At 33.1% G+C, this 18,898-nt stretch overlaps 3 protein-coding genes across 7 annotated transcripts; all 3 read right to left on the bottom strand.

Annotated features, from left to right (window-relative positions):
• Positions 1-206: 206 nt before the first annotated feature.
• LOC7477981 (methyl jasmonate esterase 1) lies at positions 207-3,047 on the bottom strand. The gene is made up of 3 exons (XM_002310723.4): positions 2,391-3,047; positions 785-916; positions 207-693 (listed from the first exon to the last, which is right to left on the bottom strand). Exons 1-3 carry the CDS (start codon positions 2,982-2,984, stop codon positions 418-420), a joined length of 1,002 nt encoding a protein of 333 aa, XP_002310759.4. The 5' UTR covers positions 2,985-3,047; the 3' UTR covers positions 207-417.
• Positions 3,048-6,010: 2,963 nt separating this feature from the next.
• LOC7477982 (methyl jasmonate esterase 1) lies at positions 6,011-8,267 on the bottom strand. 2 transcript variants are annotated; one of them, XM_006380670.3, is made up of 3 exons: positions 7,721-8,267; positions 6,620-6,751; positions 6,011-6,476 (listed from the first exon to the last, which is right to left on the bottom strand). In XM_006380670.3, the coding sequence occupies exons 1-3, from the start codon at positions 8,081-8,083 to the stop codon at positions 6,192-6,194; spliced, it is 780 nt and encodes a 259-aa protein (XP_006380732.1). In that variant the 5' UTR covers positions 8,084-8,267; the 3' UTR covers positions 6,011-6,191. The 2 variants fall into 2 exon arrangements, with proteins under 2 accessions (XP_006380732.1, XP_024460930.1); XM_024605162.2 differs by lacking the exon at positions 6,620-6,751 and having other exon boundaries at positions 7,721-8,217.
• A 4,225-nt stretch (positions 8,268-12,492) lies between these two features.
• Positions 12,493-17,021, bottom strand: LOC7477983 (nuclear pore complex protein NUP58). Of its 4 annotated transcripts, none has more exons than XM_052454645.1 (6): positions 16,501-17,021; positions 15,767-15,881; positions 14,662-15,150; positions 13,630-14,152; positions 13,385-13,425; positions 12,493-13,110 (listed from the first exon to the last, which is right to left on the bottom strand). In XM_052454645.1, exons 1-6 carry the CDS (start codon positions 16,842-16,844, stop codon positions 13,072-13,074), a joined length of 1,551 nt encoding a protein of 516 aa, XP_052310605.1. In that variant the 5' UTR covers positions 16,845-17,021; the 3' UTR covers positions 12,493-13,071. The 4 variants fall into 4 exon arrangements, with proteins under 4 accessions (XP_052310605.1, XP_024461499.1, XP_052310606.1 ...); XM_024605731.2 differs by having other exon boundaries at positions 13,648-14,152; positions 16,501-17,020; XM_052454646.1 differs by having other exon boundaries at positions 14,662-15,138; positions 16,501-17,020.
• Positions 17,022-18,898: the final 1,877 nt, after the last annotated feature.

The following is an 18,898-nucleotide window of genomic DNA, read 5'->3' as shown; positions in this document are numbered from 1 at the left end:
TAAGGGATCTATTCTCTGATTAGACTTGCTAGCTCCTCAATCACAACCCTTTATTATGATTATCAAACAGAGTTGCTTCCTTGCATAATATGTCCGCTTCTGCCTATGGCAGTTCAGCAGAACTAGAACGGAATTTATTTCATCAGAACAAGTCTCGAAAACCCAAAAATAATGTCTCATGTTATATGTATGCTGATGACTGCTACTGATATAAACTAGAAGAAGTTGCATTGCACTTTAAGCAACATAGAAGAGATGAACACCAAGAAACATGGTCAATTTAATGCATCAAATGAATTAAGAAAATCGATGGTGTTTCCAAGTAATTCTAATTAAAACCCAAAGTATGTTGCTGCCTATTTCTTCTCTCCTCTGTTGTGCATTACTTCCAATCTGCAATGAGTTCACAGAAAATATTTACAAGTATTTATCGCCAATCTCCAGGAGACAAGAGCAGAGCTCTTGTGGTTTAGAAAACATGGCCATGTGATCAGAACCAGAGATGACCATCACTTCATCCACGGGATTGTTTTCAATCATCCATGTTTGCCTAGGATCTTTTTCTTGGTCACATACTATGTAAAGTCGACGAACAGATCCATATTTCTCCTTGGTGACAATTACAGCCTTTTCAGTTTCTAAACTACTGTAGATAGGGAAAGGTCTAACCAACAATGTAGCTAGCGTCAAATCCTGGATGAATATATAATGATTAGAAATGATAATCATCCTAATCAGATTTACGTGCACTATTTTTCCTGACAAGTGAAAAGGGAGGTCTTACCTCAGGTGGGGAAAGGTGGTAGAACCTGGAGGCCATGTAGTTGGGACCAAGGACTACGGCAGTTGGAGGGTTGCCAGGGCCATTACCAAACACATATTGTGTATCCATGTAGGACACTGATGTTTGAGAAGACTGCATGTTTTTGCAAAGTAGGTATCATTAGTTAGTTCATTCACTAGATACAAATGCTAATAACTCAATAGTGAAATACAAAGCAAAGAAAAAAAACACGGAAAGGTAAGAAACCTCTTCTCAAGTAAATCTCTATTCAGCATTCTATAATTGCCCTATAACCATAATCAACAGGTAACTTGACATTAGATCGTGCTCCTTAAACTCCTCTGTTCAGAAAGAAGCCTACTAAAGTTTTATTCAAGGCAATAGCAACTAAAATTGATAATAAACAGCATATTGGACTAATCACAAGCTTTTGAATCCACCTATAGAGCAGGTGCAGGAGACAATCCTGTTGTTAACCAGGAACAACAATATCAGCAATCTTCCTGCCTTAGACAAAATCTGACAAGTTAAAGTAAATGAAGTTAGGCAAACCCCTATTTAGTCTATTAGCAAATTTTGGCAAATGACAACACATTTATACTGCAGCCAGTAAAATGGCTAAATCCCACATCTTAGAAGACTGTTTCTTTTGGAATAGATGTTATCACTGCTATCGTGGAAGTAGCTTACATAGAGAAACGGATAGAATGGTTAATCTCCTCCACATGGATTGCAATACCATGTTGACCTCAACAATCCCAGATGCGAGAGTAGAGGCAGCCTCTTGATCTACATGGGTATGGTGGAGATTTATGGTTTGGGATAAAACTCTCTGAGTTTGCAGAACCTTACAGTAGAGCAGATGAGGGTGATGCTAATCACCATCGATTGAAGGGGCGAGCTTCTGCTAAGTGGGAGCAATAAAAGATGTCACGGAAAAGACAGGACATACACAAGATTAATGATTGAAAGAAAATAAAGAAAAAGATGAAGACGTACTTTTTATTTTCAAGTACACTGAGACTTTGTACTACCGACTCCATTTATTGAGACAAGATTGGAGGATTGTTAATCAATACACTGAAAATTTCTACTAAATGGTAGCTAATAATGATATGTCAGAAATAAGACTACAGTAGTCCATCTAGAGCATCATTCCCATTCTGAAATTGCATTGTAGAAATAGATTCTCCAGTCCCTTTTCCCAGTTCCCCTTACACTAGTTTAAGCAAAAAAAAAAAGACACTAAACTATAGCTCCATCTATTACTGTTATCTGGGAAATAATAAACAAACCACAAGCATAAACAAGCCACACTAGCAACTTTTTAAAAAGTTTTATACTTCAGCAAACATTATGATCCTAGAAAACCAAAATTTACCTATGTGGGAAATATTCATAATCAAGCCCAACTGCCTGCCCACGAAGCTTATCTACATTTATACCATCTGAATTACTAAACCAAATGATACAAGCGGTGCATTTGAAATCAACTGATGATTAAACCACCTAGTTAATGGTGTCTACAGAATTAGACTATCAGGCAAGAACATAATATTGACTTGCTATTTCTTTGAAGGGGAGGTGGGGGCAGAGCAAACAATACCTTCTCTGCTATTGCTTTGAAGCTTAAGTCAGGACCAGGCATAACAGCTGCAGCAAAAACAGCAGCTGAAATTTTCTCTGGAAACCTTTCCATAGCAACAGAAATGCATATCCCACTCATGCTGTGTCCCACTAGAACCACCCTCTCCTCTGGTGGCAAAGACTCCATGAATTCCATCAAGGGCTCAAAATAGTCCTCAAATGAATGGAGCTCATGAACTTGCTTTGGATGTACCCCTGATGCAGCCATGTCCAAAGCTGTAACATTATGACCTGCAGATTTTAGCTGAGCCGATACTTTATACCAACACCATGCTCCATGGCAGGCTCCATGGACTAACACAAAATGCCTCTGTGTTTTAAAATTACTAGGCAGTTTTGCGCAAGCTATAGGAGACACTCCTGTGGAAAGAAGTTTTTGTGATGGGGTAGCAGGTTTTGGGAACAAGAAAAGTCTATCTTGTCTGTTGCATATTTCCAGAGGATACAAGATTGGTTTCACTGAAGGAGACAGAGAATTGAAGAGCATTTCTATTCTTGATTTTGATCCTGACTTTGGTGAGAGAGAGAAACGGGGCAGGTTAATGCCAGCCATTTTAATCCTTTCAATAATTATCCCCTTCTTTTCGTTTCTTTTCTGTTTCTTTTAGATGGAAAGCATTTTTATGAAGTGCCATCAAAGTGATAGAATATGCGATCAGCCTCGCATGATTTTAACCTGTTTTATTTTTTTAATTGAAATAAAATATTTTAATTTTGAAGTGTTTCAACATGAATGATATATATATATATATATATATATATATATATATATATATATATATATATATATATATATATATATATATATATTCAACAAACATAATTCAAATTCAAAATAAACTTATTATAAATTATACATTACAAACATAATATCAAATAAATATAATTTTAAAATTTAAAATATTTCTAAATAGTCAAGATTAAATGGATCTTTAACTTAAAGTAATTCAACTTAAACAAAATATCAAAATATTATAAAAATAAAATGTTTTAACACAAATATTTTAAATATAAAACTAGGTCAATGTTATCAAGGCTAATGGGATCTAAAGCATCTCTTGTTTTGTTCAAATTCCTACAAAGTATAAACATGAAAAAAACAACATGAATATAAACCATATATATTAGTGATAAATCTAATTTTAAAAAAATTATATTATTGTTAATGAAAATAGTAATAATAATTTTCAATATTATTATTAATATCATTGTTATTGAAAATAGTAATGAAAAAGAGCTTTTTATACTTGGGTGGTTTAGTTAATTAAATTGAATCAGGTTCAATTTGATTCAAATGCTTTTCAAGACTGGAACGGAACATGTGAAATGAAACCGGAACATTCCGGCCGAAATTTAGCTGAAAATTCCGGAACGAACCAAGATTTGAAATGAGATGAAAATTGTTCCGTTTTGTTTTCTTTTTTGAATTGATATGAAATATTTCGGCCATTCCGAACGAAATGAAACGAAATTGATAACCTTGATTTTAACACTATTTTATTTGAATATATTTTAAAATAAGATATACAAACTCAATAAATTTTAAATTAAATTTCTTTTTATAAAAATTGAATTTCAGCTTTAGAGTACAAGGAAAAAGATGGAAAAATAAAGCTTAAATTTAAGGAGAATAAGTTAAAAATTAAGGTAAAGAAGAGTATAAAAATTCTAGAAAATATGTCAACTACCTGGAAACACTCTTCTTTCAGCGTTTTTGTTTTTAAGAGGTTCTGGAATCAAAACTAATATATAATTAATTTTAATAATTATTATAATAAATGCTTTCCATTACCAGCTTTCCCTGTAAAACATAATTTTTAACTTTTTTTGACTTTTTTTATGCTCATTAAATCTATTTAGATTGATGAGGAAAAAAAAATTAACTAACGGTTCTTTATTCATAGTTAAACCCATGCCCGGACTAGAACATGAGTTAAACAAGCGTGTCTGATAGGGTATTTAAAAGTGTAGTTGTGGTTGTGGTTGTTTTCAAAGTGTTTTTCACTTAAAATGCATTAAAAAAATATTTTTTTTATTTTTAAAAAATTATTTTTGACATCGATGCATCAAAATGATCTGAAAATACTAAAAAAATATTAATTTAAAGTAAATAAAAAAATAAAAAAAAATTAATTTTTTTCAAAAACACTTTTAAAACACAAAAACAAACCGAACAACTTTTATCTTTTCACTATAAGTTCAAAATTCACTTTGCTTATATTATCTTCCATCTAAGAGCTTCGTGTCTTTTAAATCTAATTTAACTTTTTATCTTTCCACTATATAAACAATAACAAAAATTAATTTATTTCCTATAAGGAATTAAAGTTTTGAGTTTTACAAAACATGTCAACCAAAAATTATTTTAAATAAATTTTATATTCATTCACAATTTGTTTTAGTCATGTTAGTATTCTATGTTAAAGAATTTTATTAAAATATAAATTTCAATAATTTTTTAACCATAAAAGTTAGTTAATTCTATTTTTAATTTGAATTCAAGTAAATCCATTTATCATGGTTTTATAAAATTTCGAATGATTATTTTTAAAGCGCTGAAGTTATTTATTTATTTTGATAAACAAAAATGCATATTAAAAAAAACTCCAGACAAAAACATGTTGGAGAGTAGCCGTGAAGATTGGCTAAAACCTAATAAAGATACAAAACCAAAACCCACAACATCCAGAAAAGAGACTTAAAGACACAAGCCCAAGGATGAACGAACACATAAATCAATGGGAAATTCGACAAAGCATGTCATGTCCTGTTTGAAACAAAAATTAGTTAATTTCATTTATCCTTTTTAATAAGATATAACATTCCACTAATGCATGTATTAATTCATAAAGTCTTTTATAAATCTTCTCAAATCTACATGTTATATAATAATTTAATTCATTATTTAATCTTTATATATAATGTTAAATAATTTTTTGAAGGTTAGAGTTTGAGAAACCGCTTTCAATCATGTTTTGAAAACTACATTTTCAATTAAATTATGTATTTTTTAAAACAATTCTTTCAAGGTTTATAAACAAATATGCGATTACTATTTAATAAATATAATTTAGTTTCATTTATCCTTTTATTAGAACATATCATTCCATAATGATATTAATTTCTTTAATATCATCTTATATAACTTTTCCACAAAATATATCGTCTCAACTAAAATACGATTTTTTTTAAACAATCCTTTTAAGATTTTCTTAATAAAAAAAATTAATTTTTAATCAATGGAAATTGGTTTCATTTTTTTTCATGAGACATATATATCATTTCATTAGTAATCTTAATTCATTGAATAAAATATTTTCTAACTTCTCTATAAACCTCTCTCTCTCTCTCTCTCTCTCTCTCTCTCTCTCTCTATATATATATATATATATATATATATATATATATATATATATATAATAATTTAATTCACTATTTTTTAACATACTTATATATACTATTAAATATTTTTTAAGGATTATATATATTTGATAAACCATCCATAACTCGTGGTTCGTTGACTAGTAATTATAATAAGAAGAAAGACTACACACACACACCAAAAAAAAAAAAACCCTCTTATATTCAACAATTTTATTTTATCTTTAATTGGCTCAAATTAATTATCTCTGGCATTATTAATATTTCTCATGACCTTTCTCTGATTATGCTGCGCATCAGCAGGCTGATACTTGGTCGACGACCTCTGATCGTCTGCACATAGTAGCAGGTTCCGACAAGCAAGTGGCAATTGACAATATCAGGAGTATTTCCCGGCAACCTCCAGGAGGCAAGAGCACATCTCTTGAGGTTTGGAAAACATGAGCATGTGATCAGAACCAGGGACAACTTTTACTTCATCCGGTGGATTTTTTTCAATCATCCATCTCTGTATAGCTTCCTTTATTATCTTGTCTTGGTCACACACGATATAAACTCGAGGAACCGATCCGTACTTCTCCTTCGTAACCCAGACTTCTTCTTGAGTCGCCTCGTCACTAAACAAAGGGTGAGGTCGCAGCAACAGCTTCGCTAGCGTAAGATCCTGCAGGTCAAGTTTTCAAAGAAAAAGAAAACGAGGCAAGCAAGATGAGCAGGAGAGAAGAAGATTCAATCAAGTTTAGAGAAATCACGGTGTGCTAAAACATATCTAATAAATCATGCATGAAGAAAAATACTCTTTACCACCTTGGCAGGGGAGAGCTGGTACAGCTGGATTGACAGGCAGTCGGGCCCAAGCAGTATGGACGTTGGAGGATTGTTGGGCCCATTATCAAACATATATTGTGAATCCATGAAGGAACCCGCTTGTCTGGCATTCTGATAATATATTTCCAAAGTAAATATCACCGTTTTACACAGAGAGAAAGCTTAAGAGAGTGATGCGATTCCCACTCCATAGCTATCCTTGAACTTCAATTTAAGAGAGCAATATGAGATGGAACACAAGAATTAAAGAAGATTAACATAATCACTTCATAAAGTTCTGAAGTTATTTACAATACGCAGGATCATTGCTGTAATGAGTATACCAAAATGCAACTGCAAGGAGAGGGACAGCAAGAACAGGCCATTGAGCTTACGGTTACGCGAGTTGGCTCATCTTAGGCAAAGGGATTTTAACAAATAGGTTGCTTTCAAGGAAAAGAAAGTCTTTCTCCGAGAAGAAAAATCTTCAGCGTCCATAATTGAATTTGGAAGAGGTTGAAATTTAGACCCATTAGACACTATATCATCGTTGACCCATCAAGCACATTTGGCATTAACCCACATGATCATGGATTGGAGTAGCCCTAGAGCCTGGCCATGTTCCATCGTTGATGTTTGGCCATTAATGGTGCCTATGCTAGACAATGTTGAAACGAAGCTCAGAGCAAGCTCAATTTTTTGTGGGATCTAAGTTCATCACTAGTCTAAACAAAGTAAGAGATTTAGGCAAACAGGATGAAATCTGTTCCCTCACAATCGCATTCTCAGCCTCTCAAAAAATCAGCTACAATCAAATACAAGTAAATCTAATTTGCTGGCTAGTAATTAAAGAAAAGCTACCATCTTATGGAGATCCATGTAGCCTGCATAATAGATCTGAAATAGCACAAGCCAGGGCAAGAAATAACAGCCTTATAGCTAATTAAGACGCCGAGAAATCATAGAGTATAAATATCATGCTACTTTCCTTCTCTTCTCCATAAAAAAAAAAATAGCTCCTTCTCTGGAAGCTTTTAATTTTTTCTGTGTATGTGTGTGAAGAGAGAAAAGGGAAAAAAAAAAAAAAAGAGCAAATGATACCTCTTCCTTTGCAGCTGTGAAGCTCAGATCAGGACCTGGCATGATACATGCTGCGAAGACTGCACAAGAAATTTTCTCAGGGAACCTTTCCATTGCAACAGAATTACTGAGCCCACCCATACTGTGACCCACTAGAATCACCCTTTCTTCTGGTGGCAAAGATGTCATGAATTCCATCAATGGCTCGAAATAGTCTGAGATCGCATGGAGCTCTTCTACCCGCTTTGGATGGACCCCTGAAGCAGCCATATCCAGAGCTGTAACTTTGTGACCAGCTGATGTAAGCAAAGTTGCCACCTTATACCAACACCATGCTCCATGACAGGCTCCATGGACTAGCACAAAATGCTTCTGCCTCTCCATCTCCTATCCCTTGTGTCTGTTTTCCCGTCCTGCTGGCTATATTATAATTTGATTGAAAAACAAGTTGGATGGCAGAGCTTAGTTCATCTTCTTGAGGAGCTGTTATTGTTAAAAAAGTATTCTCAACTTTCACGTCACATTGAAAATTCAACAATGGCATTTTAACTGGACCCACATTTGTAATTTTGCCGTCTCTTTTTTTAGTTTAACATGGTTGTAACCACCAGCTTGCACGTACCTATATAGGCTTTAAAGTTAACAATTATATAAGCGTTCAATATCCTCAAACCTCAAACTAAAAAAAAAACAGTTCATTTTGCCGTCTCTTGATAGCATCACAAGTTGTAATCTTCCTCAGATAAAACAGCAGCCGGCCACGTGTAGAAAGAGAGAGATAAGGGGGTTCTTTCGGTCCTTGCCGCAGAGACTAAACTTCAGTCTGCAATCAACTTTTGCATTAATTCAGCTTCGTAGCCAAAAAAAGATGAATTATACATGTTCAAGTGTTAAAATCAAGTGGATGAATTTTTTATTTTTATTTTTTATTAACATGGATGTTCAGACTAGCTTGTATATATCTTGACTAATCTTACAGGTCCTAAAATAAACGATCATATAAACATATAATGGTCATCATATTAACAACTATAGGGCTCGAACTTGAGATTATAAAAAGAACAAACCCCTTAATCTCAAACTCTTACCACTAGCCACTAGATGAAATCTTCACAAGGATGGTCACGGTGCAGGAGCAGAGCGAAGCCAATTTCAAATGTGCTGCGAAGCTTCATCTCTTCCCATTTTCCCTTTGGGTAGGATCATTTGGTATTGTGCTCTCCTTTACAACCAGACTCCTCTTTAGGTTAAAATTCAATTGCCGAGTGGTGAAGTCAGGTTGTTAACAAACTGGATAGATGTGAGAATAGCAAAGGGTTATATACTGGTATGGCACAATGGAAACAGCAAAATGCTGTGGTATTTGATGATGCTATAGTTGATATCCGGTAATAACAATTCATTGGCAATTAAAAAAGTGTCAGAAATCAAAAATATCAGAGTTGTTCCGCCTTGATCTACTGTTTCTTCATATTGGCAGGCTCCTCCTCGTGGCTTGCTGAAGATCAATGTTGATGAGGGCATGGTCTACAGAATGTAAAGAGGGTGAAATCAGCATCATTCTTCATGGTGATTCTGGCAGTTCATTGCTACAAAAGAGCTACCGCCTGAGCATGTTTCTGATGCCTGGTTTATCGAAGCTTGAAGAAGCGCATCCATTTGGGCTCCTCCTGTGTAATGGCAAAATTTTGAAATGGGAACTGATTGTATGGAATAATTAATGATCTTCACATCGGTGCTCCTGAACCTGTTGTTCAATGTTGCGATGTCGTGGTCACATAAATTAATTATTCTAACTAAAACAAACAAGATATTATAGAGCAAGGTAAAGGTTGATCCCACAAGAAATACCTAATTTAGATTTTTATGCTAAATGATTCAAAATTAGAGGGTTTTGAAGTTATCTAGGCTATGTTATAGTAAACAGAAGAAAACAATCAAGTTAAATTAAATAAATCCAAAACTTATCAAGAGAAAAGCCTTGGTATCAAGTAAACGTCTACCTATGAAAATCAAAATTGATTACTAAAACGATACGTCCATTTATATTATGAATATCTATCTTTCCTTAACAAGAGTCAGCTAACTAATCCGCGGTGTAACAAACCTTAACCATTAAACAACCACAGTGTCTGCACTAGTAATTTAATTCAATGGCAGCCTTAAGAACTAGATATGTTGATAAATCTAGACAACATAATTGTCTGCAGTCTATGTTTGATTTAATTGAATGTTTTTCCTAAGATTAACAACATAGATCCGTTATAATTATTAAACTTAGTGGCTTCACAGGTTCAAATATCACAACTTCAGTTTTGATAGCAAACTTAATAGTAGATTGATTTAGAATAATAATTTAGAGTCTGCTCTAACAATCAAACTAAACAATCATAGAAAATAAGTATAGAAAAACATTCATAAGCATCATATAAACTGAAAGAAAAGATAAAATAGATCTTATAGTTTTTGAAATCCAAAGGTTTTTGTATCCTTTCAACCAAGAAAGATAGCTTAGCCTTATATGTCTATTGAAAAAACTAATGATTAGAACAGATGAGAATATAATTTCGGGTATAGAAGAAAATGGTAGAGTTTTCTTCTTCTTTCTACCCGCCTCCTCCTTTTTCTCTCTCTCTTTATTTTTATTTTATATGAAACCCTAATCCTCACATCCCTCCAATCCGTTTGTATTCTCCTAAAAAATATAAAAACTGTCATTTTCAAAGTAAACAATTTACATTTAAGTAAGTTAGACTTATTTCTTCACAAAATATGTTTGCTGGCAGAATTTATAGGTTGTCTTAGAAAAATCATCTCTCTCATATGAGCTTTTTTTCTGCTGACTTTTGGTAGGGTGATAGGTCTTTGTATCAGGAATTCAAAACGATTGAGTTTGCATCAAATAGACTTCTCTAACTCAAGATATTCAAGTCGGAATGGCCGAAAGTCAAAATAGACAGAATGCAAGACTTGTCTTTGAAAGCTGCGATTTCCATCCTTTTTTTTTTTTGTTCTTATCATATATGTATAGAAAGGTATAGATATTAGATTTCTAATGTCACTAAAATCATTTTATTTTGACCTCTACAACTCAAGTTCTGCATAAAATATTCGACACGGGTTGGAATATGGTTTGAATTTTATCTCCAATTTACTTTTTTTCAAATCTCACATTCAAAAGTACTTTCAAAACATAAAACAAAGATTATCAATGCATTTTATATATAAAACATAAATAAAATACTAAATAAATATAAGTAAAATTATCAAATAACATGGTTTCATCATTAAAATAATTTTACACGGTATACTTGTAGTGTTTGATGGAGCAAGTGTTTTTATCATTCATCGTATTAGGAAACCTTGTAACAAGGCAGCGAATATTGTGTCTTCATGCGTTGTTGAACATATATGTAGCTTCATGATTTACATCTGTTGCTCGTTTGCTTAATGCCTGTGTTATCATGAGAGGGTAGCAGTACATGATGTGCGTGACCACCGTTGTACTCAAGGATGTTCTATTCGATTCGATTCATCGTAATGAAGATTTTCCTATTGTATTTTTTCATAAAACGCAAGCAGAACATGAATAAAAGAGTATCTCTTTCATTATTTTTAAAATCACGAGTTAACTCATGAAATTATATAATTTTACAAGTTAATATATATCTAACATGTAAAATCAAACTAAAAATTTAAAACCAGTAAAATCAGACTTAATTCATGCAAATCCATTAAAATTGGTAAACTCGGTTTGATTTTATGAATTTATTAAATTTATAATATGAACAAAGTCTGGTTTAATTTTGGCCTTACAATATCTGCTAATTAGTTTTACAAAATTAGACATATCTTTCACACCATACATTGGATAGAGATAAAATTTTATAGGGAAATATTAGACACATGAAAATATATTGTGGTAAATTTTCAAGTCAAATAAAGTTCGGGAACATAATATTTCAAAGGGTCAAAGTTAGTAGACGAATCTTGTCAAATATATCAAACTAAACCTTCGTGTACTGTTTGGGACATATCTGAAGCTACTGGTAGAATTTTGCTATGATTAAAGTTGGGCTAGAAACTAGACATTTGAAGCTTTCTAACCATATATCGTAAACCCAGTAATTCATTTAAACGAGAGAGAACGACATGTTTGAAATCAAGACTCAAATCCGCCAAGATATATGCAAAAATTGGAGATTCATATTACATGGAAGAATTTTAACATGAAGACTTTTTTATTATTTTATTTTATTTATTTAATTAATTTTAAATAATTATTTTTAATTTAAATTTTGTCTACCGCATTAAACATTGTTTAAGGGTTTATTATATTATTGAATTTATATTAGTTAATTACCAATTTAGACTCATTAACTTTTAACTTGAAAGGGATCCATTATGACTTATTGTAATGGAAACAACCAAGATATCACTAGGTCCATGTGTACTTCTTATCATTCAGTAATTTTTTTGTATTGAGAAGTTTTATTCTGAAACATTTTATCTCTCCATGTCACTAATTTATTGATACCTACTATCTATCTCTCCCTTATTTTATTTAGATCACTCATTAATTATAATATTATTGACATGTAATTTAATTTCATAGTTAAAATTATCAATATATAATTAGTTAAACAAATTCCTTTTAATTTTACTATCCAAATTTATATTGTATTTTTCGTGTCTTTCTAAAACAACATTTATGAGAACCTTGCTCTCTCCTATTCATAATCTGCCCTAAACTTTTGGTAAGAGGGAGACAAAATACACAGATGAACTGTTCGTACAAAAAAATGAAGAGATCATCTTTTCAGCCACACAAATAGTGTTTGGAGAAAACAGTGCTCCAAATAATAGAAATAAATACATGACTGTCCACCAATAAACAAATCAGGTGAATACTACCAGTAAATGCGCATCAAGCTTGTTGGCAAACAAAATCCAGCGTATTGTTTTGACAACGTAGATATGACAGCTACAAAAGGAGTTTATTTGACATGTTTGAATGATGCCTTGACATGTAACCGCCATTTTTTCACACTGATATATCCAAATACATCCTACCTAAAATTTATACAACGTTACAGGAAAATGGTGCAGCATCTTGTGTAGCATTAAGGACATACACGAATAGAACGGATAATGGATGCTGCCTCCCATGCACATATGAAAAGAAAAGAAATTTCTGACTCAATAAGTAGGTGATTTGGAACACTCCTGAGCAAAAGCCGGGAGAAAGACAACATCTAGCAGTGAAACATGTTCTTAAAATGAAATTTAAGGATCCTTGTTAAATTCAGGCAATCATCAGGGCAGCCAGCATACAAGTTGACATCAGATTTCATCATCCAATGCCATGGAGATTAGCGACGGACAGTTCGATATTTTGGTCTTGATGGTTTCTGTAAGACAGAAGCAAAGGAACGTGGAATTGAGATTTAGTAGATAGACAGTGGAAACATAGACATCAAGTGGGTGACATTAGACATTATGGCTTCAAAAATAACAATGACTGAGGGATTTTTAAATCCCATGTTTGTTGCTCTTGCAGCCATTCTAAAATAAGAACAATGTCTAAATGAGGATTGAGAACACATCATGGATATTGGTACCAAATTAACTGAATTTGTTCCATATTAATAATAATAAAGCTTCAGAAGGAAAATATATACTCACAGATGTAGGTCCGAAGCTAGCGCCAGATCCTGCCACCGTACCTAGCAGGAAAATTAAAGATTTTTTTCAGAAACAACTCTTTACTCACTGAAATTTAAGCTCTTTCGTTTATGTAGGCAATGATTTGCACATACTGTAGAAAAAATTTATGAAATAATAGAGGTTGCACAACTTTAAACTTCCTTCAAGTTATTAAGTTCATTGTACGACAATCCACCTATGGATGTTTCAAGAAAATAGTGAACCTCCAGCAGAAATAGTACCGAAAGCTGGAGTGGTACTGCCAAACAAAGAGGGAGTTGAAGCAGAGCCAAGAGCTGGTGCTGATGAAGAAGCGCCAAAAGCTTGAGTAGCACTGCCAAATAAAGAGGGAGTTGCAGCTGACCCAAACAAAGTGGATACTGGAGCAGAGGTTGTCGGTGTTGCGAACAAAGAAGATGACATGGAGGAAGATGGCACAGAAGGTGTGTTAAAAAGAGAGAAAGCATTTCCTGAAGATGCTGGTGCTGGTGCTGTTGCTGTAGATGCCTGGGGAGCAGTTGATGCTGAAGAAGTTGCCGAGCTTGCAAACAAACCAGCACCTTGTGTGGAAGGCTGTGAATTTGCAGGCAAATGCAAAGTTGGATGCGCCCTTTTAGCAGCAGCTTCTTTTCTTGCTCTTTCACGTCGATCAGCCTCAAGGAATGGATCATTCCCATCCCCTCGACGACGCTGGTCAACAAGATAGGCTGTTTTCATGGATTCGATGTATTGATGAATGCTCTCCACCTAAAGGACATTAAAAGAAACAATTGAAATATGTTCTAACCTTTAGCGCGCGCACATGCTTACACTTTTAAGGAAAGCCCACATGTATGTTGAATCAAATCTGAACCTTGACTATGTGAGAATTCTTACACAAGCAATACAAGCAGCCTGTATCATCAATAAACTAGCATGGTATAGTTTTTATGTGCATGTATCATGGATTGAAATACTATAATACTTCACTCAGGAAAAAATAATAAAAAGGGAGCATCCCAGATTTGTGAAAACTTTTAACTGAATTCGAATAAAAAAAATAAATCATAAACCCAACTGTTGGCTGTCAGATAAGAATATATTTTCATGGGTCCATCCTTGTTAACATGGAAAAGAGAGTTTTCTCAGATCACATGTCCATCCGCCTAGAAATATACTATATGTAGAAAAATATGGGCTGTCATAAGATATTCCAGCACAAGGCAATGACATATAACAAGATATTGAGGGTTGCAACCATATCTATCTTTATTTACCTTAGCAGCCACATGAACAAAAAAATCATGCACATTTGACATGACTTTTGGCAGAGACTGCAATAATGAGGATCCAGGGTGGGAAGAGTTCCTCTCAGAATCTAAGAGGAGCAGTTGCTCTAATTCTTCAATCCACTGGCTGCATTCACCCAAATACTTTTCAAATCTAGCAACTGTCTGCTGTAAAAAGGGAGATGGTTTCTTCGGAAGGCCACTGTAAAAATCAAACACTGGAACTATAGAGGAAGATGCTGGCTGACTAGTGGAACCAGGTATTCCTGTTGTTCCAGGAGGCTGGGATGGTGCTGTGGCATTTGAAGCACCACCTCCTGCATTAGAATGAAGGAATCTAGGATGTAACATCATGAAAGAACGAACAGCCATCTCTGTGTTCCGTAACATGTCTTTAACATTAGTCATAAGTTCTTGTAAAAGAGCTTTCTGTCTCTCCATGGAAGTACTGATTCCCCCAAGTTCCTGCAAATATGCCTTAAAGTATTCATTATCATCCCATGAGCAAAACTAAAGATAAAGGAAGTCGCAATATTAGCTACAAAAGGTGACTAACTAGCAAACATGACTGGATATAGGAAAATCTTTCATCCCTGAAGAAAAAAAAAATCTTGAAAATAAGGAGACTAAATCTTTATCTTGTGGTCACATATTATGCATTAGCAGCCTAAAACTTTATGTTCTCCCTGAATACTCCAACAATTAACATTTCCATAGATATTTCAACCCCAGACAGCACATTCAAGTTCATACAACACATCTGTTTAAAAAGATGCAACATACATGTCATAGAGAATCATCCGAGAGATGGACTGGACAAACCATTCTCTGCCACTAGCAGACTATAATTTCTAAATTACTAAAACTCATAAGTGGTTTGAGTTACATTAGGAAAATAACATGCTGTCAGGCATCAACCAGGTTTCTGCCCACGTAACTCTATAGGAATCTACAAATCCCCATCAATGTGCAATCCAAATAACATCAGTAAAGTAACTAAAAGAAAGATTTTTACACACACAAACAATGCCGTTCACTTATTTTGATGCACCAAACAACAATAATTGGCAACACAAAAACAGAAGTAAACAACCTGAATAATTTGGCTCGCATCAAGCTCAAATCCTTCATTGGAAACTGAAGAGTCGTAAAGGCGACTACACTGATCTAGCCTCTTACTCTCATCCCTATACTCCAATATCCGCTCCCTGCATAAAAAAATGCACTTGAGCACCTCAAAAACCACATAGTTGGTAACAAATATCACATAAAGTTTTACATTTCAACACAAACTCAACCATTTACCAAACAAGAAAAGAAATTCATTACCACTGGTTCAACCCAAAGAACCATCAAAATAATTCAACTGCATAATCCTCAATTTAACCCTTTGTGGGTCAGTATTGAAACGTGAATCTTTTTGAAGGCCCAAATTCTGATATTGTTCAGCAGCTAAACAAACCCCAACTCCCTTTATTGCTAATTATAGGATAACTAAACCAAACTGTCAAACCTTAAGCACTTCTTACCTCAACAAAACATTGAAATCAAAGAACTTCTACTTTCATCAAACCTAGCAAAGCATTTTATATATATATATATATATATATCTTATTTTCTGGCAACAGATTAAACATAATAAACAGAACACATACCTCAAAAGGCCCTACAATGTATGTATACTTTTTAGGCAATTATAAATCTTAGTAGCCAATAAAAATATATTTCAATGCTATTTCTTTCATCTTTTCTTTTCCTTTTGTTTTCACATTTTCTCAGCAACCAAAAACCAAAACATAAAACACAGAATTAACAAAGAAAACATACTCAATCTGAAGCAAAGTTTTCTGGGAATCTGGGTGAAGATCTTCCCATTTAGTACTATAACTTGCAGGAGCCTTGTCATTAGTAAAAAGATACAATTGCTGCTGTTGCTGCTGTTGCTGTTGCTGTTGCTGTTGCTGTTGCTGTTGCTGTTGCTGTTGCTGTTGCTGTTGCTGTTGCTGTTGCTGCTGTTGCTGAAACTGCTGCTGCTGTTGCTGAAACTGCTGCTGTGGCTGTTGTTGCTGCTGCTGCTGTGGAAAAAGAGGGCTGCTTTGTTGAAAAGGCTGAGGCTGAGGCTGAAACAGAGATGGGGTTTGCTGTGGTGGAGTTGAAAAAGAAAATGCCATCTGGGTTTTTGATTTTGATGTCAAAGTTTGTGTCTTTGATTGTGATTTTGTTGTATTCTTGGTATTAGAAAGGTTTTTGGTGAAAAACCCTAATTTGAAAACCCTGGAGAGGGAAATTGGGCGAAAGAAAATCGCGAGAAAGACCCGCCTCGGTGTCTGTTGATTGTTTGGGAAATTTATTTAAAAGGAGTGGTACAGTACCAGTGGGTATTCAGGGTATTTTTTAGAAAATATTTTCAGTAGTTTTCCGATCAGATTTTTGTTAATAAATATTTGGGATTTAAAGTGAGTCTACGTGGTGGTGGAGTTGAACTGTATTTTATTTTAGTTATAATTTTAAAAATATTTAATTAATTAATATGTATTATAATTTTATATGGGTTTTATTGAAAATTCTCAATTAAAATTTTAATTAAAAAAATATAATTTGTAGTTATTATGTTAAGAAAAAATTGTAATTTATAAAAAACGTATAAGAAAAAATTATCATAAATTAAACTTATATTTATTATGTATTTGATATTGTGGTATAGAATATTTTTAATTAAAATAATATTTTTTTATTTTTAATATTAGTACATCAAAATTATTTAATAATACCTAAAAATATCTTAATGTAATATTTTTTAAGTGAAAATACTAAATTGTAATATAAAAAAGATTAAGGCTATTTTGGGCGTGTGCCTTAATATCTTGGGTTGTTGCAACATATAGGATATTTTTAGTTTTTTCTTTTACACAAAACTAATTAATTGGCTTGATTTGAATAACAAATTGTAGACTACTGGCTGCATTTTGGCTAGATTTAAAAATATGTATAATGATGAAGTTTAATAAATTTTAAAACAAAATTTAAATTAAAGTAAATGGTGGATCTAATGTTTTAAAGAAAAGAGAGCGAAAATGAATGAGAAATTAAAAATAAGAGATAAAAAGAGAGCATAAATCCCAAAATTGTCCCTTACAATTTATTACTCTACCCTTTCACGGTTAACATTTAATTTCAATCCTCTATATTTTGAAACTTCGCAATCAAACTCTCAATTGGTCTTAATTCTTGAAAATCCTCTTAATTATGACCTTACACTTTGATGTTTGGTTTTGCAATTCCTTAATTTTGTACTTAATTGACACTCCAAACTTTAATTCTTGCAATTTCACCCCTAATTAAATCAATTAGACCCTTGTAATTTTGGCACCCTTTCATCTTGGTCCCTAGGCTTTTAATTCTTGCAATTTTGGTTCTAATTAACTTCTAAACTTTGATTTTCTTTAATTAAATCCCTAATTGCATTAATTAAGTCATACCAAAGTTAATTGGTTCTCGAACTCCAATTTTGGTAAAATTGAATTCCAAACTTGATTTTTATTCCAATTAAATCTTTGATTAAGCTAATTAGACATATCAAAAGTTCAATTAAATCCCTAAACTTCCAAGTTTTATAGATTCATTCCGATCTTCAATATTTTTCTACAACTAAGCCCCAATCTTCAATGTTTTTCTTTAGTTAGGCCTTTTATTGGTACAACTGAATTCTCAAACTTCTCCATTTTATCCACTTTGGTCGTACAACTTTTAATTTGTGTAACCAAATCTAATTCAGTCTATTTTCTTTAGTATGACCCCAAATTATTTGTTCACCAGGTGTTTTGACTAGGTGTGACTCAAAAGCCTATATATGTGTGTGTGTGTGTGTGTGTGTGAATTTTTGTAGGATTTTTAAATATTTCTTGAAAAAAAAATATTTTATATATAAAAAAATAAGAAATTTTTCGGGAGCCAAAATTGAGTTGTGATAATTTTAACAATATTGTAACAGAAAACCTAAAAAAGCAAAGCGAGAAAAAAGATTGCTTTCAATGGCAAATGCATGAAGAAAATAATTAAACAAGGGTAACTCGAAAGAAGTAAACAAAGCCTGCATCCCTCCTCATTCAAACAAATCGCAAGTAATAATCCAAATGTAATAGAGAACTCAAACAAACTTGAGTCAAAACGAAAATTGTTTAAGTTGGTTGTCGCACGTGTGCAGCGTCGCGACAATCATCTTCTT

Source organism: Populus trichocarpa, chromosome 7 (genome assembly GCF_000002775.5).
Source record: "Populus trichocarpa isolate Nisqually-1 chromosome 7, P.trichocarpa_v4.1, whole genome shotgun sequence".
In the NCBI taxonomy this organism is placed as follows: domain Eukaryota; kingdom Viridiplantae; phylum Streptophyta; class Magnoliopsida; order Malpighiales; family Salicaceae; genus Populus; species Populus trichocarpa.
The sequence above is the reverse complement of the archived record's forward strand: the minus strand, read 5'-3'. Positions and strand labels throughout refer to the sequence as shown.

Bases quoted from the DNA above. Each gene is read 5' to 3' on its own strand.
- LOC7477981 (XM_002310723.4), bottom strand. From the start codon at position 2,984: ATGGCTGGCATTAACCTGCCCCGTTTCTCTCTCTCACCAAAGTCAGGA. The intron at 917-2,390 runs GTATTGTTTGCT...AAAAACATGCAG, and splicing joins TCAAAGCAATAGCAGAGAAG to TCTTCTCAAACATCAGTGTC. The intron at 694-784 runs GTAAGACCTCCC...ATATTCATCCAG, and splicing joins ACCACCTTTCCCCACCTGAG to GATTTGACGCTAGCTACATT.
- LOC7477982 (XM_006380670.3), bottom strand. From the start codon at position 8,083: ATGGAGAGGCAGAAGCATTTTGTGCTAGTCCATGGAGCCTGTCATGGA. The intron at 6,752-7,720 runs GTATCATTTGCT...ATATATTATCAG, and splicing joins TCACAGCTGCAAAGGAAGAG to AATGCCAGACAAGCGGGTTC. The intron at 6,477-6,619 runs GTGGTAAAGAGT...CTTGACCTGCAG, and splicing joins ACCAGCTCTCCCCTGCCAAG to GATCTTACGCTAGCGAAGCT.
- LOC7477983 (XM_052454645.1), bottom strand. From the start codon at position 16,844: ATGGCATTTTCTTTTTCAACTCCACCACAGCAAACCCCATCTCTGTTT. The intron at 13,426-13,629 runs GTTCACTATTTT...TTTTCCTGCTAG, and splicing joins CGGTACTATTTCTGCTGGAG to GTACGGTGGCAGGATCTGGC. The intron at 13,111-13,384 runs GTGAGTATATAT...TCTGTCTTACAG, and splicing joins CTAGCTTCGGACCTACATCT to AAACCATCAAGACCAAAATA.